Here is a 22,850-nt window from a genome sequence, read left to right as displayed (position 1 = left end):
TCAAGCCCCGTGTCTTGCTCCCTGCTGTGCAGCTCAGACTCTGGTTGGGATTCTTTCTCTCCTCTCTTTCTGCCTTCCCCTCTCAAAATAAATAAATAAACATTTAAAAATAAATAAATAAATCCTACAATGGCCCTAGCTCACTGCTTTGAGAGAGTTTCCAGGCAGAAACCTAGACAGAGCCTATGAACTTCCTGAGTTGAGGAACCATTGCTGAGAATCCAAGAAGACAAAATTGTTTATAGAGTTCATGAGACAGAGTAACAAAGAGGAGACAACTACCAAAGGTAGAGCCTTGAAGATCTGCAGAGGGTTCCCTCAAATACTTATCAGAGTCCTGATTGGTGCATATGTGTAAAGAAGTGGCCTTTACCTGAGGCCAAAGGAAAAACTCTGTAAGAGGAAAATGAAATAGGTTTAATAACCCACACATGGCCTGAGTAAGTGCCTGTTCCCAGCCACACTGGAAGAACTCATAGTCCACAGGTCATTGGGCAGAATACTTAGAAAAATAATGTCCAATCAGTGGGGGTAATGAACAATTCATTCTAGGTTAAAAGCTCACTTGTCATGCCTGATAAATCTTAAGCATAAGAACTTAAGGATCAAACTTAAATTCCAGATAATTTAAAAATCATATCAAAGCAAAGCTTAAGAATATTTATAGGTATATAAATAAATTTTAGGAATATAAACTTTAATATAAAATTTATATATAATTTTTAGTAAATATAAATTCTACTTACACCCAGCAAGGTAAAATTCATAGTATCTGAAATCTAATTAAAACATGCTTGCAGGGGTGCCTGGGTGGTTAAGTTGGTTAAGTTGGTTAAGTGGTTAAGTTGGTTAAGTTGGTTAAGTGTATGACTCTTGATTTTGGCTCAGGTCATGATCTCAGGGTTGTCAGATCCAGCCCTGCATTGGACTCTGCACTGAATGTGGAGCCCACTTAAGATTCTCTCTTCCCCCCCCCCCTCTGCCCCTTCCCCACTTGCATGTACACACACCCTCTCTCTAAAAAAGTAAAAAAATAAAAAAAACCATACATACAAAGAAGCAAGAAAATATGACTCACTAAGAAAAAGAAAAAAATTAATCTAAAGAAACTGATCCAGAATTGACAGATTTTGGAAATAGACAAGGGCATTAAAACAGTTGTTATAACTCTATTCCACATATCAAAAAATAAAATAGAGACATGGAATTAAGGCTCAGTCTGAAATATATATATATATATATATATATATATATATATATATATATGAAGACAGATGGAGAAGTACATTTGGTAACTATATTTGTATTTAGCTTAGGAAAGATTTTGGTTGGAGGTATAGATATGAGTCATCAGATGGGAAATACATACAGAATGAGAATAATGTATCACACACAGAAAAAATCAATAAGAATTATCTTGAGTGAATATGTGTGTTGTGGATGTGGATGTGTATCTGTATATGTATATGTGCATACAGTAGGGGAGTCCGTAAAGGAGGAGCAGATATAGAGCAGACAGAGTAGCACACTGAGTTGAGGTGACAAGGCACATTTACTCAAAGACATTGAAGACTTAATTCCATCAGAGATATAAAGGCTGGGAATGAAACTTATCTACCATTAACACAGAAATCGTAGCTTGCAAAGGGTTGAAATTGCATTAGAGAGCGAGCAGATCCCTCAAAGACATAGTATGGTGAAGGAAGTGAAGGAGCTGATGTTAGAACAAAGAGAAACACTTCCATGTAAGAGACATGACAAAGAAGAAAATGCTTTAGAAATTGTTTGAAGGAAAAGATTCCTGACTGTTGGGAACAATATTGCTGAAAGCCCAATAATATATAGTCATTGAAAGAAATTTTTAAGGGTTAGATGAAGTGAGCAAATAAAATAAGGAAATAATACAAGACATCTGATTTTCTAATGCAGAAAGCAATTTTATGAAGATCATGACACAATATTTCTGGGGATTAAGACAGGCTTGTGAAGAGAAATGAATGTTTTATAAGGTTAAAAAGTATTTGCATTTATGAAAAGATCTATATTAGTATCTGTATTTGCTAACCAAAAGAAATATGAAGAGGGTTTTCACTTTTATGGAAAAAGGTGAAGAGTGAAGTAATGTTCAGTGTTTGTGTTGCAGCGAGTCATTGTAGAGGCAGCTCATACCCTGAGCAGCGAGAGCGGCCTGGCCAGGCTCCTTCCTCAGGAAGCACACTCAGCCTCTCAGCATCAAGACATTGTGGCTTCGAATTGTGCCTCTGAGTATCTGTGCAACCTAAGGTATCAGAATAGTCTAAGAGGGGTTAATTTTTGGATGTGGGAATATTAAAGTTTTTTCACATGAAATTAATAGTAATTGCTTTTTTGCTTTATACCATTTGGCTTCCAAAAGTTTTCATAAGAATGCTCTAATTTTAATTTTTTTATGTTTATTTATTTTTGAGAAAGAGAGACAGAGTGTGAGCAGGTTAGGGGCAGAGAGAGAGGGAGACACAGAATCTGAAGCAGGCTTCAGGCTTTGAGCTATCAGTACAGTGCCCAATGTGGGGGCTCAACCCCACGAGCCATGAGATCATGACCTGAACCGAAGTCAGACACTTAACCAACTGAGCCACCCAGGTGGCCCTCTAACTTTCAGATGGGAAGACACTTGTATTTGTCAAGAATGTAAGACAGAGCTTCAGAGCTTTCTCTATCCCTAACTAGACCTTAATCTGACTTCTCAACAGCCTTATCTCATTTCTGCAGGGCATGAACTAAGCATATTACATCATTGTATCTGACCTTACTGTATGGAAGAAGTATACTGTCCATATATACTGTGGGTTCCCTAAGGGTCACTATCAAGATATGAAAGACCATTGAAAGTATATTTTATTGGTGTGGGGCCCTGTCCACATAAACAATTTGATTCTACAATGCAATACAAATTCCATGGATCCATATGACGTACAATGAAGATTTAGAATAATGGGTAGAGAAAAAACACTTATATATTATTTATCCTCCAAATCAGTGAATTTGGACATTCTCCATCGTGTTTAAGCTCTGTCTTTTTCTGTTCAGATCCAAGAACTATCTCTTTACTGGCACATGAACTCTTCCTTGATAATTTCCTATCTTTCACTGTGACAGAAAGGAAAGGTAGCAACAAAATTAACTTGACATGTCATGACTCTTAAAGAGTCTCTTTGTATTGATGTAGTCTAGCTCTTGTTGCCTTTTCCACTCCCTAAAACCACTAGCAAATGTTGGTTGAATCATCGCTCATGACTGAATGATCCACTGTGTTGCCGGAGTGTATTGGATTCCTGGACAAACAGCATGTGGGCATCAGAAAGAACGAGGGGTAAGGTTATGGTATGGGGCAGGGACAATCTCTGTCCAATAATCCCTGAGTGATACTACACAGTGTCACATAGCTATATGGGTGTACAGATAGATCCATTTTCACACTGATTTGTCCCATTCTTTTCTTTTTTAAACTGATTTTTTAAAAGTTTTTATGTATTTATTTTGAGAGAGAGAGAGAGAGCACAGACAGGAGAGGGCAGAGAGAAGAAGAGAGAGAAAATCCCAAGCAAGCTCCACATTGTCAGCACAGAGCCCTGTGTGGGGCTCAAACTCATGAACCATGAGATCATGACCTGAGCCAAAATCAAGAGTTGGACACAACCGACTGAGTCATCCAGGTGCCCCTATCCCACTCTTTTCAATCTGGGGTGATTTTTAATCTTATAATTATGTATTAGGTGGGTGTATAATCTTTGCCATATAGTGTAAATATAATCCATACAGGACTATACTATTCACATAGTATTTCACATACAAAAAATAAATTACACTGAACACTTTGTAGCTTCTAATGAATAGTTTTAATTCTGTTGGAGAAGTACTTCTTTTACTTGATCACTCTAAATTTGTATTAATAACAGAGTGTTATCTAAGAAGAGCATGAGATTTGGCAAGGAGAGCCTGACTTAATTTTCAGTTTTATTTCTTACTATATGTGTAGGTAAACCAAGTGACTAAACTTTTTGGACTTCAATATCCTCATCTTGCCAATAGTAAAATAATACCAGATATTTTTGTGGTTTTAAAAGAATTGTTATAGGGGTGCCTGGGTGGTTCAGTCAGTCAGTTGAGCATCTTCCTCTTGATTTTGGCTCAGGTCATGATCCCAGGGTTGTGGGATCGAGCCCCACATCAGGCTCTGCACTGAAGCAGAGCCTGCTTAAGATTCTCTCTCACTCTGCCCCTTACCCCTGTTTGTGCACCCTCTCTCTCTTTCTAAAATTAATTTTAAAAATTAAAAACAAAAAAACTACAAAACAAAAGAATTGTTATATCAGAAATTTGTGTTAAACTTGGCAAGTTTTATGGCAATGGTAGTGATATTAAAGACTATTTTTCCCCACATACATATCTCCCTTCCTACACTAGACAGCAGGGGTTGCAGGTTTTATATTGATTTATATACTTGTGTTTGATACAGATGTAATACAGGATAAAAATGGTTTTCAAAATATTTCATGATAAATTGCTCAATCCCCCCCCCATATGGATCGTATGCTATTTTTCAGGAGGTGGAAGATTCCTAAGGAACACATTCTCATGACACTAAAAAATAGACCCTCTGCTCTGACAATCACACTTTCACAGAAATTCATGCATTTGACAAGTTGAAACCTCAACAACTTCTGTATTTCTATAACTTCTTCATGTCTATGAAGGCAGTCTCACTGTGGACTACTGCCCCTGATAGAGCCATCATTAACTCCCCAAGATTGTCTAAGAAGGATGCTCTTCCTATAAGGCTACTTATTCCATCATTGGTTCTTTCTTAGCCTTACTAAAGGATAAAGAGCTCAGAAAACCACAGATGCTTTATTAGATTCCCCATGTCTCCTGGGTTTTAGGTCTCCCAGGATAGAGAAAGCTATAGAACCAGGTTCCGAACCTCAGTGTTCGGAGGTTGGGACCTCGACCAAGAACATCCAGCCTATCTTGCAGGGCCTTGGAAGTCTGCAATTGCTGAACAAAGGAGGTAGTAAGCTTCTGATATCCCATATTGGACAGTAAGTGACTGCTGTGTTCTGAAGGCATGTCCTGTGAATCTCAGGTTTTAGATTAGGCATACTCCTGGTAGAGAAAAGGATATGCGACTTTTTTCTTGCCATATATGCCCATGTACAGCACCTGCCCCAGGGTCATGGCCTAAGAAGATCTATGGTAGTGATGGAGGCATGTCCAATACCTGTGAAATGATACTTGTCATTGATATGAATATCTGACTACCTGGCTGGACCATGCTCTTCAAGCTAATGAAGAGTTCATTGAAGGGTGGTTTATGGCTCTTGAAACAGCCAATCTGTGTGAGGAAGAATTATTTCAGAATATGAAAGTTGGGTTAATTCCAAAATGGGTTTCTTCTAACAGAAGAAAAAGGCTTGGGGCTTTGTTGCCCCAGCTGTAGTCAGTCACAGATAAGATTCCTTTATAAGAGAGATCCCTAGATGTTTTTAGGTTCTATACCAAAGGCTTCTGTTTTGGGTCTTTATTTACTTTCAGATTTCTGGTTAAAACTCTTTTGGAACAATTTAGTGCAGAAGGAGTTTGTCTCATTTCATCCAAAACAGAAAAGGAGTTGAGACACAAGTCTAGCTGTAGTGGGTGTGGAAGCCAGTTTCACAGGACAGTAAGAGCTCTAGCTCAGAAGGGTCTCTGATGGCAGCTTTTGCTTACTGGGTTTTATTGATATTTTTGTGGGCGGGGGGAGGCTTATCTATATATTTGGGGTAAAGAAGAATTAAGGTGGTAAATAAAATGGAAATGCTAAAATATGACATAAATCAGAAGTCAAGTGTATGAGAAAGATATAGATGGTTTGGAAGAAAGAATGGAAAAAAAGGAGAACATTTACGAGAACCATCCTTCTTGGTAAATAACAAACCCATGAGCCCCATTGGACTGCATGCGTCTGATAAAGTTCTGGCTAGCTCTGAGAAAAGGGTTACAAGTTTCTCAGATCAGTTGGCTCACTGTGGCCTCTCCTGCCATCATCTGTGGGTATGTTCCTTCAGCGACAGCAGTATGTTAGCTTTGAGTGAGGTAAGCAGTGAGTATTAGAAAGGGAAATTATGTGAGTCATAATAGAAGATACTGGGTTTCCGGATGATTCTTGGAACATAACTGAATGGCTGAAAGTGATAAAGGAAGCCTCAGCCAAAGACTATGAGGGCCATGCCATCTCTGCTTATCTTATGAACTGTGGTTGAGTTGGTATCTAAGCTGGTTTTCAAAATCAGCACATTTCTGTGTATTTATGGGATTGATTTTAATCTATTAGTACACATTCATTTAAAATGTGGTATCCTAGAGGTGCCTGGGTGACTCAGTTAGTTAAGGACCTGACTCTTGGTTTCAGCTCAGGTCATGATCTAAGGCCTGAATCAGGCTCCGCGCTGACATTGCAGAGCCTGCTTGGGATTCTCTCTCATCTCTCTCTTCACCTCTCCCCTGCTTGCATGCTCTGTCTATCTCTCTATCTCTAAGATAAATAAATAAACTTTAAAAAATGTTGTATCCTCAGTACTTCTGAAAGAAAAGTGATAGAATGGGAACAAGAGAAGAAGATATGAATGGGGAAGGTCACTGCAGACCTGGGTTCAGAGAGGAAAGAGTTGGAAGGTTGACTAGCATCAGATGAAGCAGGCAACAATTCCCTCTGACCAAACCTGATCTTTCTTGGTTCCTTGGCATGTCACCAGTCTTTGTGAACAACTTGTTCTTTCAGTCATCATTTCCTTCCACTGCTGGACAACTTTGCCCTTCCTGTCATTTGATCCCATGCCTCTGTTTGAGTATTCTTGATCATGAAATTTGAACTTTCCTGGTGAAAAATCAGTTGAGCCTCTGTTCCTGTATGGCTTCTTCTGCCAGGAGACCCTTAATTCTACTATAAAATCTTTCTTTATTCTCACCTCGCTAGCCTTCACCACTGTTGGGCAATTGTTTTTTCATTCTTATTTTCTATTCTCCACATCTTTTTTAAATAGTATCTCTTCCAGATTTCTCCTTTTTTTCCCACATGAGCTTTGGCATTAACTCGAATAATTATTGCTTTTTATTTTATTGCAAAGATCTGGATCAAATGTGAGTCTTTTGAAAATCTTCCATATATCCCTTAATATTTTTCTGACTACTTTTTGCCTCAGTGGAAGAAGCAGAACACCTATATAGTAACTGATTGAATTATCTTTTGTAATCATGGGGGCTTAATCCCCAAAATTGTTCACTTTCTTGCTTCAAATTCTTCTTTACTACCAAACTCCTCTGACATAAACTGCCATTTTCATCTCTTATGTTCCAGAGAACATTTCCCAATACCTTTTGCTCCTTCCAGTTACTGTTTTCCTTTCCTTTAGTGCCTACCTTCTTAACAGTTGTTCATAACTGGTATTCTCAGCTATTTTATACCCAGTGTCTTTCAATCTGGAATCAGACTTCACCCTCATCAATTCCTTGAAATTGTACTAGACACTAATGAAAGTCTAATATTTTTCACTAGATGCTAGTGAAGGTCTAACATTTTTTAATGTTTATTTTTATTATTTTTAAGAGAAAGTAAGTGAGGTAGGGGCAGAGAGAGGGGACAGAGGATCCGAAGCAGGCTGTACACTGACAGGCTGAAAGCAGTGAGCCTGATGTGGGGCTCAAACTCACGAACCACGAGATCATGACCTGAGCCGAAGTTGGGCACTCAATCAACTGAGCCACCTAGGTGTCCCAAAGTCTAGTACTTTTATTCTACATCCTACTCTCAACACGACAACTGGGAAGTGGCAATAAATCATGATCATGATCATCATCACCACCACCACCACCAAACTGAAAATAATAAAAAAAAATAGCATTGAAAAAATGACTCAGAACTGTGAAAATTGTAGTAGGTAGACAGGACTGTAATGAAATCAAGGCAAATGAATGAGAAGAAAGCTTGAAGAAGGGATTGCTCACTAGTGGCAAATGAAACAATGTGTTAAAAACATGGGTTTTTTAAGCAAGAGAATTTGAGTTTGAATCTCTAATTGGTTAGATACTAGCTTAGACAAATTATTCAAACCACTCATGCCATAGTGTCCTAAAGTGTGAAGTGGACCATACTAGCTGTCATTCTGTTGGGTTCTTATTGCAATTGAATGGTATTTTGTGACCATTAAATTATAGATAAGTGGTTAACACAGGATATAACTCATGGTAAATACTCAAAATTAGTTGAATAGTATAAATAATGTGGGGACTAAAATGTGTTATTTGAGGGCTGTCACTGTGATTAAATAAACTACATGTTGGAGATACAGTTAGGGAAGAGATTTAATACCAGAACTTCTCTTCTTAGGTCTTTCTTTTTTAAAACTAATAGAATAACTTACAGTAAACTAAACTGAAATATACAGCTTGATATGTATGTATTTTTGCTTTGAGGTCCAGGTCCATGATTGGATGTTAGTCTTTTGTGTCTAGAAGAGAAGTAGCTATGAGCTAGTTCCATTCCAACCTATATGGACAGAGAATTTGGAGTGATGAAATGCTTCTACCAAGGTCCCAGTTGGTTCATGGCATAGCTGAGACTACAGTTCAGTTCAGGCTAGAACCTCATGCTTCGTCCACTTTTCTTTCCCTTGCACTATACAGGTTTGAGATAGTCTGCCAGATTTATTTCCTTAGTGGTTCCATAGACATGCCATAAACTAATATAATTTAAAACAATTGTTTTAACTTTCTCTGAAAAAGAAATCTCCTCCTCTATTCCCTATGTTGATTAGTGGCATCACATTTTTCTAGACAGTGTGTCTCAAAATGTCCTATTGCCTTTCATTTTGCCTCATATAACCTATCACCTGGAATTATCTTTCATTTATTTATTTTTAAACACATTTTTTCAAGGTGCCTGGGTCGCTCAGTTGTTTGAGAGTCTGACTCTTGATTTCGGCTCAGGTCATGATCTCACAGTTCGTGGAATGGAACCCTAAGTTGGGCTCTGTGCTAACGGCATGAAGCCTGCTTGGGATTCTCTCTCTCTCTCTCTCTCTCTCTCTCTCTCTCTCTCTCTGTATCTCTCCTGCTCTTACTCACTTTCTCTTTCTCAAAATAAACAAATAAACATTTAAAAGCCCCACACTTCTTCTCCATCCCCTTTTTTCACTGTTTAAACTATGTTCCGAGTTCTACTTTGGTTTGTTGGAAAAGCTTCCTACAGTAAATCAGGTAAATCCTCCACCTCATCAATCTATCTTTCTGCCTTTTAAACCATATTTACTCAACAAAAATATATTATGTTAGATGTTGAATATATACTCATAGCCATCATGAAACTTAAGAAAGATTGGTGAAAAATATTACAAACTATTCATTAGGAATTGTATCGGTGTGCTATTGGGAAGTAGAGAATAAAAAATAAGCATATTGTCCATCAGCAAAGACCTCTCTGAAAGGGTAAATCTTAAATTTTGATCCCATTATGTTCTCCTTAAAACTGTGGTAAAATATTAGAGATTCAATAAGTATTGTTGAATAAGAAATCAATTCTCAGTATAAGAGACCTAAACCTAAAGTCTTTAGCTTGACTTTTAAAACTTTGAATCTTCAAGACACAATTTATTTGTCCGGTCATATTTCTCATGTCTCTAAGCCTTTGATACACTACATAATTTGATTTTTATAGTGACTTACAGTCCTTGTTTTAGGTTTTTACTTGTCTTGGTTCTTTTTTTCCAATGATAGTCTCTTGAAAGCCAAAGGCTTTCTGATAAACACATCTACTGACAACACTTCAATGAATCTTTGTATCATCCCCTAGTTAAAGTAATGTCTCTTTCACATTATACACACGTGACTGCATGTCTCCCGTCATTCTTATCTTGATCTGCTTTGAGAGGATGCTTACTTGTGTCTATGTCCCATGATCCTCACAAGGGTAGGAGATCCTTGAAATAGAGGATATGTATAGTTTATATTTAATTCCTTCTTTAGCATAGTATTAATCACAGAATGAACTTAAAGAAATATTCATTAACTTATTTAAATCTTGCATGTGTCTGCAACTCATTTTTTATTATTGTGGTTATTTCATTACCTATGAGATGCCTTTCTCTTTTCTCCAGTAATGGTATGAAAGTTTGAGCAGAAAAAGAAAAAAAAGAAGGGAAGGAAAAGACAAATATTTGAACACAAGCTGGAAGGAATAAATTGGAGAAAAAGGCAGTGGAGACTAGGGAGAATGAAGGGAGGAATGTAACATATGTGGAAGATAGGACACATGGTCTGTTGAGTTAGAATGATGTTATATGAGTCCTTGCTTTGCACAGTGCTGTATTAATACTGTGGATGTTGGAAGAACATGTTTTCAATATGCACAGTATTAAGTTAATACAGCACTATGCAAAGCAAGGACTCCCTAGACTTCTATTTCTCTTTCTCTCCAAGTTATTTTCACTTGGTGATGAAAAGCTAAAGTCTTTAAATTACAGAAACAATGGTCGTTACAGATTTGAATTCTCAAAAGGTCATACCAATATTCTGGACACTTTGTTACTGGAGTGTGCAATTAATCACCAGAAAGAAACTGTGATTAACACTGGAAATGACCAGTCATATAAGAAGGAAAACCATGATGTGCAAGAGCATATAAGAGACTTTCATGTATGATGCTAAGTCAATAAGTACAATGTATCTGCCACAGTGTCTAGACAAAATTATAAACCTATAAAATGTTTATTATCATTACTGTTGTTGTTGTTCTTATAGTTATAGTTAAAACCATTAGCATTACCAGTAGCATCAGTTCCATAAGATCATGGTAACTTTCATGTCAATGAAGCCTATCTGGCTTGTCATCTTTGAACCATTACTTACTATCAATCCTTTCTTAAAGCAACAACTGTATTGCAATGCCAAGATTCATACTCAAACCAGATGAAATAACTATGATTTTTCACTCTGTCTCTCTCTTTTTCCATTCCAGTGTCCAGTGTCAGAGGACAGAGTAAAAGATGACAATCTCTTCAAACCACACCAACCTTAGAGATATTTGGTATACCATGACTGGGATCCCAGGACTGGAATATGCACACATATGGATCTCCATTCCCATCTGTTTCATGTACATAGTTTCTGTTTTAGGCAACACCTTCTTATTATTCCTGATCTTCACTGAACGCAGTCTTCGTGAACCCATGTACCTTTTCTTGTCCATGTTAGCCCTGGCAGATATCTTTCTCTCCACAGTCACCACACCAAAGATGCTAGCAATCTTCTGGTTTCAAGATGGGGGTATTTCTTTTGGTTGCTGTGCGTCCCAAATGTTTTTTCTCCACTTCATCTTTGTGGCAGAGTCTGCTATATTGCTGGCCATGGCATTTGACCGCTATGTAGCCATCTGCCATCCACTAAGATATACTACAATTCTAACCCCCTCGGTCATTGGAAAAATGGGCATTGCATCTGTGATCAGGAGTTTCTTCATCTGCTTCCCCTTGGTTTTTCTGGTTTATCGGCTTGCTTACTGTGGGAGGAATATTATTCATCACTCATATTGTGAACATATGGGCATTGCCAAGCTAGCCTGTGATAGCATCAAAATCAACATCTACTATGGGGTGATTGTAGCCCTATTTTCTACATGCCTGGATGTAGTGTTTATCATCGTCTCCTATGCCCTTATACTCTGTACTGTTTTTAGAATTCCTTCCCAAGATGCCCGACTCAAGACTTTGGGTACTTGTGGCTCCCATGTCTGTGTTATCCTGCTGTTCTAAACTCCAGCCTTTTTTTCATTCTTTGCTCACCGATTTGGGGGCCACCATATACCACTCCATGTACATATCCTCTTTGCCAATCTTTATGTGGTGGTACCACCCACTCTCAACCCCATCATTTATGGACTTAAGATCAAGAAAGTTCAGGAGAAGTTTGTCCATGTCTTTTCTGTGAGCAATAAATTCTGCTGATGTAGACTATCCAGCTCAATTTTTCATTTTTCTATGTAACTAATTGAAGAGTACTTAAAATTATATCAGACATCTTATATCATGCCAGCATTAGGGTAGAATGATAACAGTAAATTTTTGAGATAATTTTACATCATAATTAATTAATTAATTAATTAATTAATTGCTGCTTTTGTTCAGGACAGTATCAGACCAAGGGCATTTTAGATTCTGTGTAAATGTGAGTTCAGTTACAACAGACTTAAAACACAATAACTCAATAGTTATCTTCAATTTCATATTGATACAGAAAAACAGGAAAAGTAAAAACACAACCCACCCACTAAAAAAATAGAAAAAACAAATTGCTAAATCAACTTAACAGGTTTTCAGACTATTTTCCCATATTATCTTTGTATTTCAGAGAAAATAATACTTATATATTTAGCATTGTGATCTATCAGTTGAGTAGCTGGGCTCTAAATTCAAGATTTGAATTTTAGATGTCTCATCTTTGTAAAGAGTATTTACCCTTTCTGGGCTTCTTTAGCTTTATATTGAGCTTAAAATATTTCATATTTTATAAGGTTGTTGAAAGTATTAAATAAGATGATTTACAAAGCTTCTAAACTGTGCATAACACACATTGAAATATATCCCATATGTGTGTGTATATATATATATATATATATATATATATACATGAAATACCACAAAAATTCCTTTTGAAAACTATAGATTTTTATTTTCTTCCACTAGAGTCTACTGTCATTAAATGCTTCTGTTAAAAAGTACCAGTAGAACATGGTAAGGAAGAAGGAGGTTTGACTGCAGAGGAAGTTCCTTTTAGAAACAAAAAAGGAGTAGCAGAACCCCTTCCAGCATGAGATGGGGGAGAGACACAGATAGGAATGGAGAAAAAGGAAGATACAGTCCAAGTTTCAGCTGCACATTCTCGGTATTCATTCAAAGTATCAGGGCATACAAAATAAAAAGATAGAAACCCAATGAATTTAGAGATGAAAGTGAAAAGCAGTGGAAGAGGAATACCTTATTTCCTACTTAAGTATCTGAGGGAGATTTCTGAACAAATTGTCTCATGCCACATGGGAGAACAGCATTAGAGTAAAAATGACCATGTGGCATGTTCAGTCAGTGAACTGGTTTCCTCTCGTTCCACAGAAACAACAGATGAATGTAGGAGTTCTTTACGGCACTGTGGGGAACACAAAGATCATGGTGAATGCTGACTCATGAAGTTGAAAAGGGAGAGGCTTTGGCTAAGGGAAAAGTGGCTCCATAGCCAAGAGCCATAGACACAAATGTTAGAGTCAGCAAAGTAAGAGAAAATGGGTCAGGTTTCAAGGCTTGTTGATTAGATCCAACATTTCAGATGCCTCGTTAAGTGGGATCCAAGAGACAATAATCAAATTTCAGCAAAGGCTGCGGAAAGGATAGAGGCCACACAGAGTGAAGAGGTAGGATAAGGTTCATTCAACAAGGCTCAGCTAAGTACACAGACATAGACCAGGGGCCCATCCAGTTCTCACATCCAGTCCCTCAGTGTTGTCTGGATTGTTGACTTCCCCTTGAAAACAGATGATAAGGGAATTGTGTGGGAGAATAGCAATTTCAAATTGACAGAAAAGTTACTGACAGATTACATGATGCCACAGAAAGCATATTTCTTAAACTCAAAAACTTTAATTGACCTGTAAGTGGGAAGTTGGAGTTTCAGATAACCATTGGACTTTTTGAGTATAAAGTACAAAGCCTATTGCATAAGATTTTGTGTATCAAAACTGGCTGAGAAAGAACAGCCTATTAAATAATTGTTTCAACTGGTAAATTGTTTGAAAACCTAAATTTACATTGATGTACTATTTAAAATTCTTAACCCATGTCATGAACATGACCACCAACAAAAACAAGTTGAACAATGGAGATATAAGTGTGATGTCAAGAGGAGCCAAGATGGCAGAACAGCATGGAAGTTTTTTGTGTGTCTTGCATCCATGAAATAAAGCCAGACCAACACTAAACCATCCTACACACCTAGAAAACTGATTGGAAGATTAATATAACAATCTGCACAACCTGAACCACAGAATTCAGCAGGTACGTGGCAGGGAGAGGTGAACTTGGGGAGTGAGAAGCTGGCGGCGGGCAGGGAGCTGCTTTTGCAGGCAGAGAGAGGACGGAGACTAGGGGAAGGGGGCAGAATACAGGAAAAGCACCCCTCCCAAAAGCAGCTGGAGAGAAAGCAGAAAATTGGAAACAGCCGCAGGGACTAAACTAAAAAGGGAGAAAGGAGAGGGTTTAAATTCCATGCAGACTTTAAACAGGGGGCAGGCAGTGTCTGAAACCCTGCAGCTCGATACCTGGTGGTGCTCTGGTGAGAAGGGTGGAACCCCAGGAGCAGAGTGGTGTCCAGGAGGTTCTCAGGCCATACGGGGAAAAGCAGTTCCACTGCTGGAAGGACATTTGGTGGAGACTGTTGAAGCCACTTGGTCCCAGCAGACCCCAGAAAATGGCCATATTCACTGGTGCTGGAACAAGGTGGTTAAAGGTGAAGACTGGTGCCAGATGCGTGTTGTGATTTTTCCATAATCCCTGAAAAGCTGCTAGTATGCTATCTTGTGAACTTTTTCTGGGGTGGCCTGGCACCTGGCTGCAGTCTTGGGCACCAGCAGCAGCAGGGTCCAGCAAGCATTCCCGGGTATAGCCGACATTCAGCCCTTGCTCATTCAGCCATTGCTCAGTGAGACCCTGAAGAACAGGTCAAAGCCACAGTCCCTCAGAGGTAAGGGGCCAGGGAAAGCAGCCACATCTGAGACAAAACTGGGGAAAGAGGTGCTGCCTGGGGCTTGGTCATGGACAGTGAAGAAGTGGAGTGGACGAAAGCTGAAGACAGAAGACAGTGCGCAATTGCTGATCCAGGAGAACTGAGTTCCGATACTAGAGACAGGGTACCTGGGTGACACCATTTTCAACACTCCCAGGTATGCGCATATGCACCTACAAGTGCCGCAACAATCCACCCCAGTAGGCTATCAGCACCATCTACTGGAGAACAGCCGTTACACTGAGCCCCGCCCAACTGAGCCAACCTCGCTCTTGAAGAGCACAAGTCTCACCGCCTACTTCGTTTATGAACTATAAAGCACTACATAGTCTGACTTCTAGGAGAAAACAGTAATTTCAGGTGTATTTCAATCTCTTAGCAGGTCCATCTATTCAATTTTCTATCTTTTTTTTCCTTTTACACAACTTTTCTCTTTCTTGAATACAGAATGAGAAAAATACATTTTTATTTTTAATTTTTATTAAAAACATTTTTGTTTAATTTTTTCTACTATATTCTTTACTTTTGTGTAATTTTTTTTCAAATTCTATTTTACTCCCATCATCTCATTTTAGTCTAATTCAGTGTATTCATTTTTTCAAATTCTCAAATGATTTCATTCCCCCCCCCCTTTTTTTCCTCTACTCTGTCAAGCCATTCTCAACATGCAGACCAAAACACACCTAGGATCTAGCATCATTTAGATTTGTGTGTATGTGTTTTAATTTTTTAATTTTAATATTTTTTTATTTTAATTTTTTTAACTTTAATTTTTCTACCTCATTAATTCCTTTTCTCCCTTCAAAATGACAAAACGAAGGAATTCACCCCAAAAGGAAGAGCACGAAGAAACAAGAGCCAGGGATTTAACCAACACAGTTACATGCAAGATGTCTGAACCAGAATTTAGAATAACAAAAATAAGAATACTAGCTGGAGTTGAAAATAGATTAGAATCCCTTTCTGCAGAGATAAAAGAAATAAAAAATAGCCAGAATGAAATTAAAAATGCTATAACTGAGCTGCAATTATGGGTGGATGCAGCAGCAGCAAGGATGGATGAGGCAGAACAGAGAATCAGCAATATAGAGGATGAACTTATAGAGAATAATGAAGCAGAAAAAAAGAGGGAGATTAAGGCAAAAGAGCACGATTTAAGAATTAGAGAAATCAGTGACTCATTCAAAAGGAACAACATCAGAATCATAGGGGTCCCAGAAGAGGAAGAGAGACAAATAGGGATAGAAGGGTTATGTGAGCAAATCATAGCAAAAAACTTTCCTAACCTGAGGAAAGACACAGACATCAAAATCCAGGAAGCACAGAGGACCCCCATGAGACTCTACAAAAACCGACCATCAACAAGGCATATCATAGTCAAATTCACAAAATACTCAGGCAAGGAGAGAATCATAAAAGCAACAAGGGGGAAAAAAAGTCCTTAACCTACAAGGGAAGACAGATCAGGTTTACAGCAGACCTATCCACAGAAACTTGGCAGGCCAGGAAGGAGTTGCAACATATATTCAGTGTGCTGAATCAGAAAAATATGCAGCCAAGAATTCTTTATCCAGCAAGGCTGTCATTCAAAAGAGAAAGAGAGATAAAAAGTTTCCCAGACAAACAAAAATTAAAGGAGTTTGTGACCACTAAACCAGCCCTGCAAGAAACTTTAAGGGGGACTGTCTGAGGGGAGAAAGATGAAAATAAAAAAAAAATGAATAAGTAAAGACCAAGAACAACAAAGATTAGAAAGGACCAGAGAAAACCACCAGAAACTCCAACGCCACAAGCATCATAAAGGCAATAAATCCATATCTTTCAGTACTCACTCTAAATGTCAATGGTCTCAATGCTCCAATCAAAAGACATAGGGTAACAGAATAGATAAGAAAACAAGACCCATCTATATGCTGTTTACAAGAGACCCACTTTAGACCTAAAGACACCTACGGATTGAAAATAAGGGGATGTAGAACCATCTATCAGGATAATTGTCAACAAAAGAAAGATAGAGTAGCCATACTTCTATCAGACAATATAGACTTTAAAATAAAGACTGTATCAAGAGATGCAGAAGTGCATTGTATCATAATCAAGGGGTCTATCCACCAAGAAGACCTAACAATTGTAAACACTTATGTGCCAAAGGTGGAAGCACCCAAATATACAAATCAATTAATCACAAACATAAAAAATCTCATTGATAGTAATACCATAATAGTAGGAGACTTCAACACCCCACTCACAGCAATGGACAGATCATCTAACCAAAAAAACAACAAGGAAACAATGGCTTTGAATGACACACTGGACCAGATGGACTTAACAGATATATTCAGAACATTTCATCCTAAAGCAGCAGAATATACATTCTTCTCCAGTGCACATTGAACATTCTCCAGAATAGAACATATACTGGGACACAAATCAGCCCTAAGTAAGTACAAAAAGATTGAGATCATACCATGCATATTTTCAGACCACAGTGCTATGAAACTCAAAATCAACCACAAGAAAAATTTGGAAAGGTAACAAATACTTGTGGACTAAAGAACATCTTACTAAAGAATGAATGGGCTAACCAAGCAGTTAAAGAGGAAATCAAAAAGTATATGGAAGTCACTGAAAATGATAACACCACAACCTAAAACCTCTGGGACGCAGCAAAGGCAGTCATGAGAAGAAAGTATATAGCAATCCAGGACTTCCTAAAGAAGGAAGAAAGATCTCAGATACACCACCTAAACTTATGCCTTAAGGAGCTGGAAAAAAATGGCAAATAAAACCCAAAACCAGCAGAAGACAGGAAATAATAAAGATTAGAGCAGAAATTAATGCTATTGAAACCAAAAAAACAGTAGAACAGATTAATGAAACCAGAAGTTGGTTCTCTGAAAGAATTAACAGAATTGATAAACCACTAGCCAGTTTGATCAAGAAGAAAAAGGAAAGGACCCAAATAAATAAAATCAGGAATGAAAGATGAGAGATCACAAGTAACACAGCAGAAATAAAAACAATAATAAGAGAATATTATGAGCAATCATATGCCATCAAAATGGGTAATCTGGAAGAAATGGACAAATTCCTAGAAACATATACATTACCAAAACTGAAACAGGAAGAAATAGAAAATTTGAACAGATGCATAACCAGTAAGGAAATCAAATTAGTAATCAAAAATCTGCCAAAAAAATAAGAGTCCAGGGCCAGATGGCTTTCCAGGGGAATTCTACCAAACATTTAAGGAAGAGTTAACGCCTATTCTCTTGAAACTGTTCCAAAAAATAGAAATGGAAGGAAAACTTCTAAACTCTTTCTATGAGGCCAGCATTACCTGGATTCCAAAACCAGACAGAGACTCCACTAAAAAGGAGAACTATAGACAAATTTCCCTGATGAACATGGATGCAAAAATCCTTAACAAGATATTAGCCAACTGGCTCCAACAATACATTAAAAAAATTATTCACCACAACCAAGTGGGATTTACACCTGGGATGAAGGGCTGGTTCAATATCTGCAAAACAATTAACGTGATTCATCACATCAATAAAAGAAAGGACAAGAACCATATGATCCTCTCAATAGATGCAGAGAAAGCATTTGACAAAATACAGCATCCTTTATTCATAAAAACCCTCAAGAAAGTAGGGATAGAAGGAGCATACCTCGAGATGATAAAAGCCATATATGAGCGACCCAATGATAATATCATCCTCAATGGAGAAAAACTGAGAGCTTTCCCCCTAAGGTCAGGAACGAGACAGGGATGTCCACTCTCACCACTGTTATTCAACATAGTATTGGAAGTCTTAGCCTCTGCAATCAGACAACACAAAGAAATAAAAGGCATCCGAATCGTCCAGGAGGAGGTCAAACTTTCAGTCTTTGCAGATGACATGATACTCTATATGGAAAACTCAAAAGATTCTACAAAAAAACTTCTAGAATTGATTCATGAATTCAGCAAAGTTGAAGGATATAAAATCAATGCACAGAAATCAGTTGCATTCCTATACACCAACAATGAAATGAAAGAAGGAGAAATCAAGGAATTGATTCCATTTACAGTTGCACACAAAAACATAAAATACCTAGGAATAAATCTAACCAAAGAGGTGAAAAATCTATATACTGAAAACTATAGAAAACTTATGAAAGAGATTGAAGAAGACACAAAAAAATGGAAAAAGATTTCATGCTCCTGGATAGGAAGAACAAATATTGTTAAAATGTCGATACTACCCAAAGCAATCTACATATTCAATACTATCCCTATCAAAATAACACCAGAATTTTTCACAGAACTAGAACAAATAATCCTAAAATTTGTATGGAAACAGAAAAGACTTTGAATAGCCAAAGCGATCTTGAAAAAGAAAACCAAAGCAGGAGACACCACAATTCCAGACTTCAAGCTATACTACCAAGCTGTAATCATCAAGACAGTATGGTACTGGCACAAGAGCAGACACTCAGATCAATGGAACAGAAGAGAGAACCCAGAAATGGACCCACAAACGTATGGCCAACTAATCTTTGACAAAGCAGGAAAGAATATCCAGTGGAGTAAAGACACTCTCTTTAGGAAGTGGTGCTGGGGAAACTGGACAGCAATATGCAGATGAATGAACCTGGACCACTTTCTTACCCCATTCACAAAAATAAACTCAAAATGGATGAAAGACCTAAATGTGACACAGGAAGCCATCAAAATCCTCAAGGAGAAAGCAGGCAAAAACCTCTTTGATCTTGGCTATAGAAACTGCTTACTCAACATGTCTCCAGAGGCAAGGGAAACAAAAGCAAAAATGAACTAGTGAGACCTCACCAAAATAAAAAGCTTCTGCACAGCCAAGGAAACAATCAGCAAAACTAAAAGGCAACTGACAGAATGGGAGAAGATGTTTGCAAGTGACATATCAGATAAAGGGTTAGTATCCAAATTCTACAAAGAACTTACCAAACTCAACACCCAAGAAACAAATAATCCAGTGAAGAAATGGGCGAAAGACATGAATAGACATTTCTCTAAGGAAGACATCCAGATGGCCAACCGACACATGAAAAAATGCTCAATATCACTCATCATCAGGGAAATACAAGTCAAAACCACAATGAGATATCACCTTACATCTGTCAGAATGGCTCACATTAACAACTCAGGCAAAAACAGATGTTGGCGAAGATGCAGAGAAAGAGGATCTCTTTTGCATTGTTGGTGGGAAAGAAAGCTGGTGCAGCCTCTCTGGAAAACAGTATGAAGGTTCCTCAAAACCTTCAAGGTTTTGAAGGTTCCTCAAAAACCTAAAAATAGAACTACCCTATGACCCAGCAATTGCACTACTAGGCATTTATCCACGGGATACAGGAGGGCTGTTTCAAAGGGACACATGCACCCCCATGTTTATAGCAGCACTATTAACAATAGCCAAAGTATGGAAAGGGCCCAAATGTCCATTGATGGATGAATGTGTGTATATATATATATATATATATATATATATATATACACACACACATTGGAGTATTACTCGGCAGTCAAAAAGAATGAAATCTTGCCATTTGCAACTATGTGGATGGAACTGAAGAGTATTATACTAAGTGAAATTAGTCAGAGAAAGACAAAAATCTTATGATTTCACTCATATGAGCACTTTAAGATACACAATAGATGAACATAAGGGAAGGGAAACAAAAATAATATTAAAAACAGGGAGGGGGACAAAACAGAAGAGACTCATAAATATGGAGAATAAACTGAGGGTTATAGGAGGGGTTGGGGGAGGGAGGATGGGCTAAATGGGTAAGGGTCACTAAGGAATCTACTCCTGAAATCATTGTTGCACTATATGCTAACTAATTTGGAGGTAAATTAAAAAAATAAATAAATAAAACAAGTTAAAAAAATAAGTGTGATGTCAAATGAAATTGAAATAATAGAGGTAAAAGTGGTGTGAAACTATTTCTCCCCACTGTTATCTCCTAGTAAATTAAAATACCTTTATTTAAGTTGCTTATCTGCAAAATTGAGTAATTATGGTCTACCCTGTAGATTGACTCTGAAGATCAATAATGAGAATGACTATGAAGGTAGTGTGTCTATGGTGTCCAGCATAAAATAGGCATCTGGTAAATATAAACTAAATATTATTTTTATGGTGATTATGATAATGATTATTACTTGATGAGTGTTGTATTATTCAACGTAAAGATGCAAGCATCAAAAATAAAGTCTAACTTGGAGAAAATACATGTTCATAGTAGCTTTATTCAAAATCAAATCTGTAAAACACTAAAATGTCCATCTGCAAATAAATGAATAAACAGCTTATTATCTGTGATAAAATGGAATAAGAATCAACAATAAAAGTAAACTGTGCATACAGATAACAAGAGGGAATCTCAAGAGGATTTTTGCAAGTGAAAGAATCCAGACATAAAGATTACACTCTTTATCATTTAATTTACACGATCTTCTCTTAAAGACAAACTGAATGACAGATCAACTTAGTGATTTCCATAACCTGGGATTGTGGGTAAAGAGTGAACACAAAGAGATTAAAGGGAATTTTTGTGAGTGACAGTGATATTCCACATCTTGATTGTGGTGGTTACATGACTAGAAGTGTTTTTCAGAACTCATCAAACTGCACATGCACATCAAAACAGCGAATTACTGTTTGTAAGTATACCTCAGAAAAACTTACCTTACATATATTAAGTAGATTGTATAAACACAATGGTAGCAACAATATTTTGGGGAAATGTACACATACCAACAGTCCAAATATGTACGCTTTATTTACCATCCATGATTTACTTTGGTGATCTTTCTACTTTTATTATGAGATAAATATTTTTATGTTGGCTGCATAACCATTTAGTAAACTTCATATTAAAAAGTACAGAAAGAAGATAAGAATAAAAATGTCATGTGATTTGAACTAAACAAGAGAATATATCCAAATCCCATCACCTACTACTTCCATATCATTTAACTTTTGTATGTTTTAAACTATTCATATATGTAACAAAAATAGTATCTACCACAGGTTCTTGATGGTGAGATACCTTAGAAACATATTTATATCAGTTGGCCATAGTGACACTGTATGCTTTCCTTCTCTTTTTTTTAAACTAGGACAGGAAATTTATTATTTTTTTTTAATTTTTTTTTAACGTTTATTTATTTTTGAGACAGAGAGAGAGAGAGACAGAGCATGAACGGGGGAGGGGCAGAGAGAGAGGGAGACACAGAATCGGAAACAGGCTCCAGGCTTTGAGCCATCAGCCCAGAGCCCGACGCGGGGCTCGAACTCACGGACCACGAGATCGTGACCTGAGCGGAAGTCGGACGCTCAACTGACTGTGCCACCCAGGCGCCCCTAAGACAGGAAATTTAAATGAGATATGGACTCATAGGAATCATTTTCAAACGATTTTCAAATGGTACTTGTTTTATATTATATGATTAAAGAAACTAATCACAAAAGTCTATTTCTACCCTGGTATTTACTATTTGTCAGTATCCCTAGTTCAGTTACTGATTGTAGGAAGGGAGTAGGGAAAGACTGTTTGGCTGGCAGATAACCTGGCACCAAGATTAGTTTTTTTGCTGTTTGTCTCACTACTTTTTTACATGATCCAATTACATGACCATATATTGTACAGTGGCTAATCTGTATAGCAGGTAGAATGTCTAAATAATAAACAAGAATGTTGCCTAGAGTAGTGGAAGTGGACTAAGATCATTGTTGATCTTTTAGTAATTACTTAAACTACTTAATAAGTAAAATTTATGTTTTCTGTATGAGTGGATGCCAAACCATCTTCACTCAATTGGATATAGTGAGATATACATTTTAATAGTGAATCTGCCTTATTCATTAATATGATTCTCAGCCCATTTTATATATACTTTCCAATTTATAAAACTGATCACAATATAACCCATATCAGTTTCACTGACTTACGATGGTTGTGGGGAAAATGGAGAGGGAGTA

General features: G+C 37.4%; 1 protein-coding gene across 1 annotated transcript in view; it reads left to right on the top strand.

The window, feature by feature from the left end:
• LOC106966042 (olfactory receptor 52Z1P-like) overlaps positions 1–12,015 on the top strand; it is an 89,456-nt gene extending 77,441 nt beyond the window's left edge. The window contains 2 exon segments of the mRNA XM_053203607.1: positions 2,144–2,283; positions 11,030–12,015. Of these exon segments, the coding sequence (XP_053059582.1) occupies positions 11,058–12,014 (957 nt within the window). The 5' untranslated portion in view covers positions 2,144–2,283; positions 11,030–11,057 and the 3' untranslated portion in view covers position 12,015.
• The last annotated feature ends 10,835 nt before the right edge of the window (positions 12,016–22,850 follow it).

The sequence above is a fragment of the Acinonyx jubatus genome, chromosome D1 (genome assembly GCF_027475565.1).
Source record: "Acinonyx jubatus isolate Ajub_Pintada_27869175 chromosome D1, VMU_Ajub_asm_v1.0, whole genome shotgun sequence".
Lineage (NCBI taxonomy): Eukaryota > Metazoa > Chordata > Mammalia > Carnivora > Felidae > Acinonyx > Acinonyx jubatus.
The sequence above is the reverse complement of the archived record's forward strand: the minus strand, read 5'-3'. Positions and strand labels throughout refer to the sequence as shown.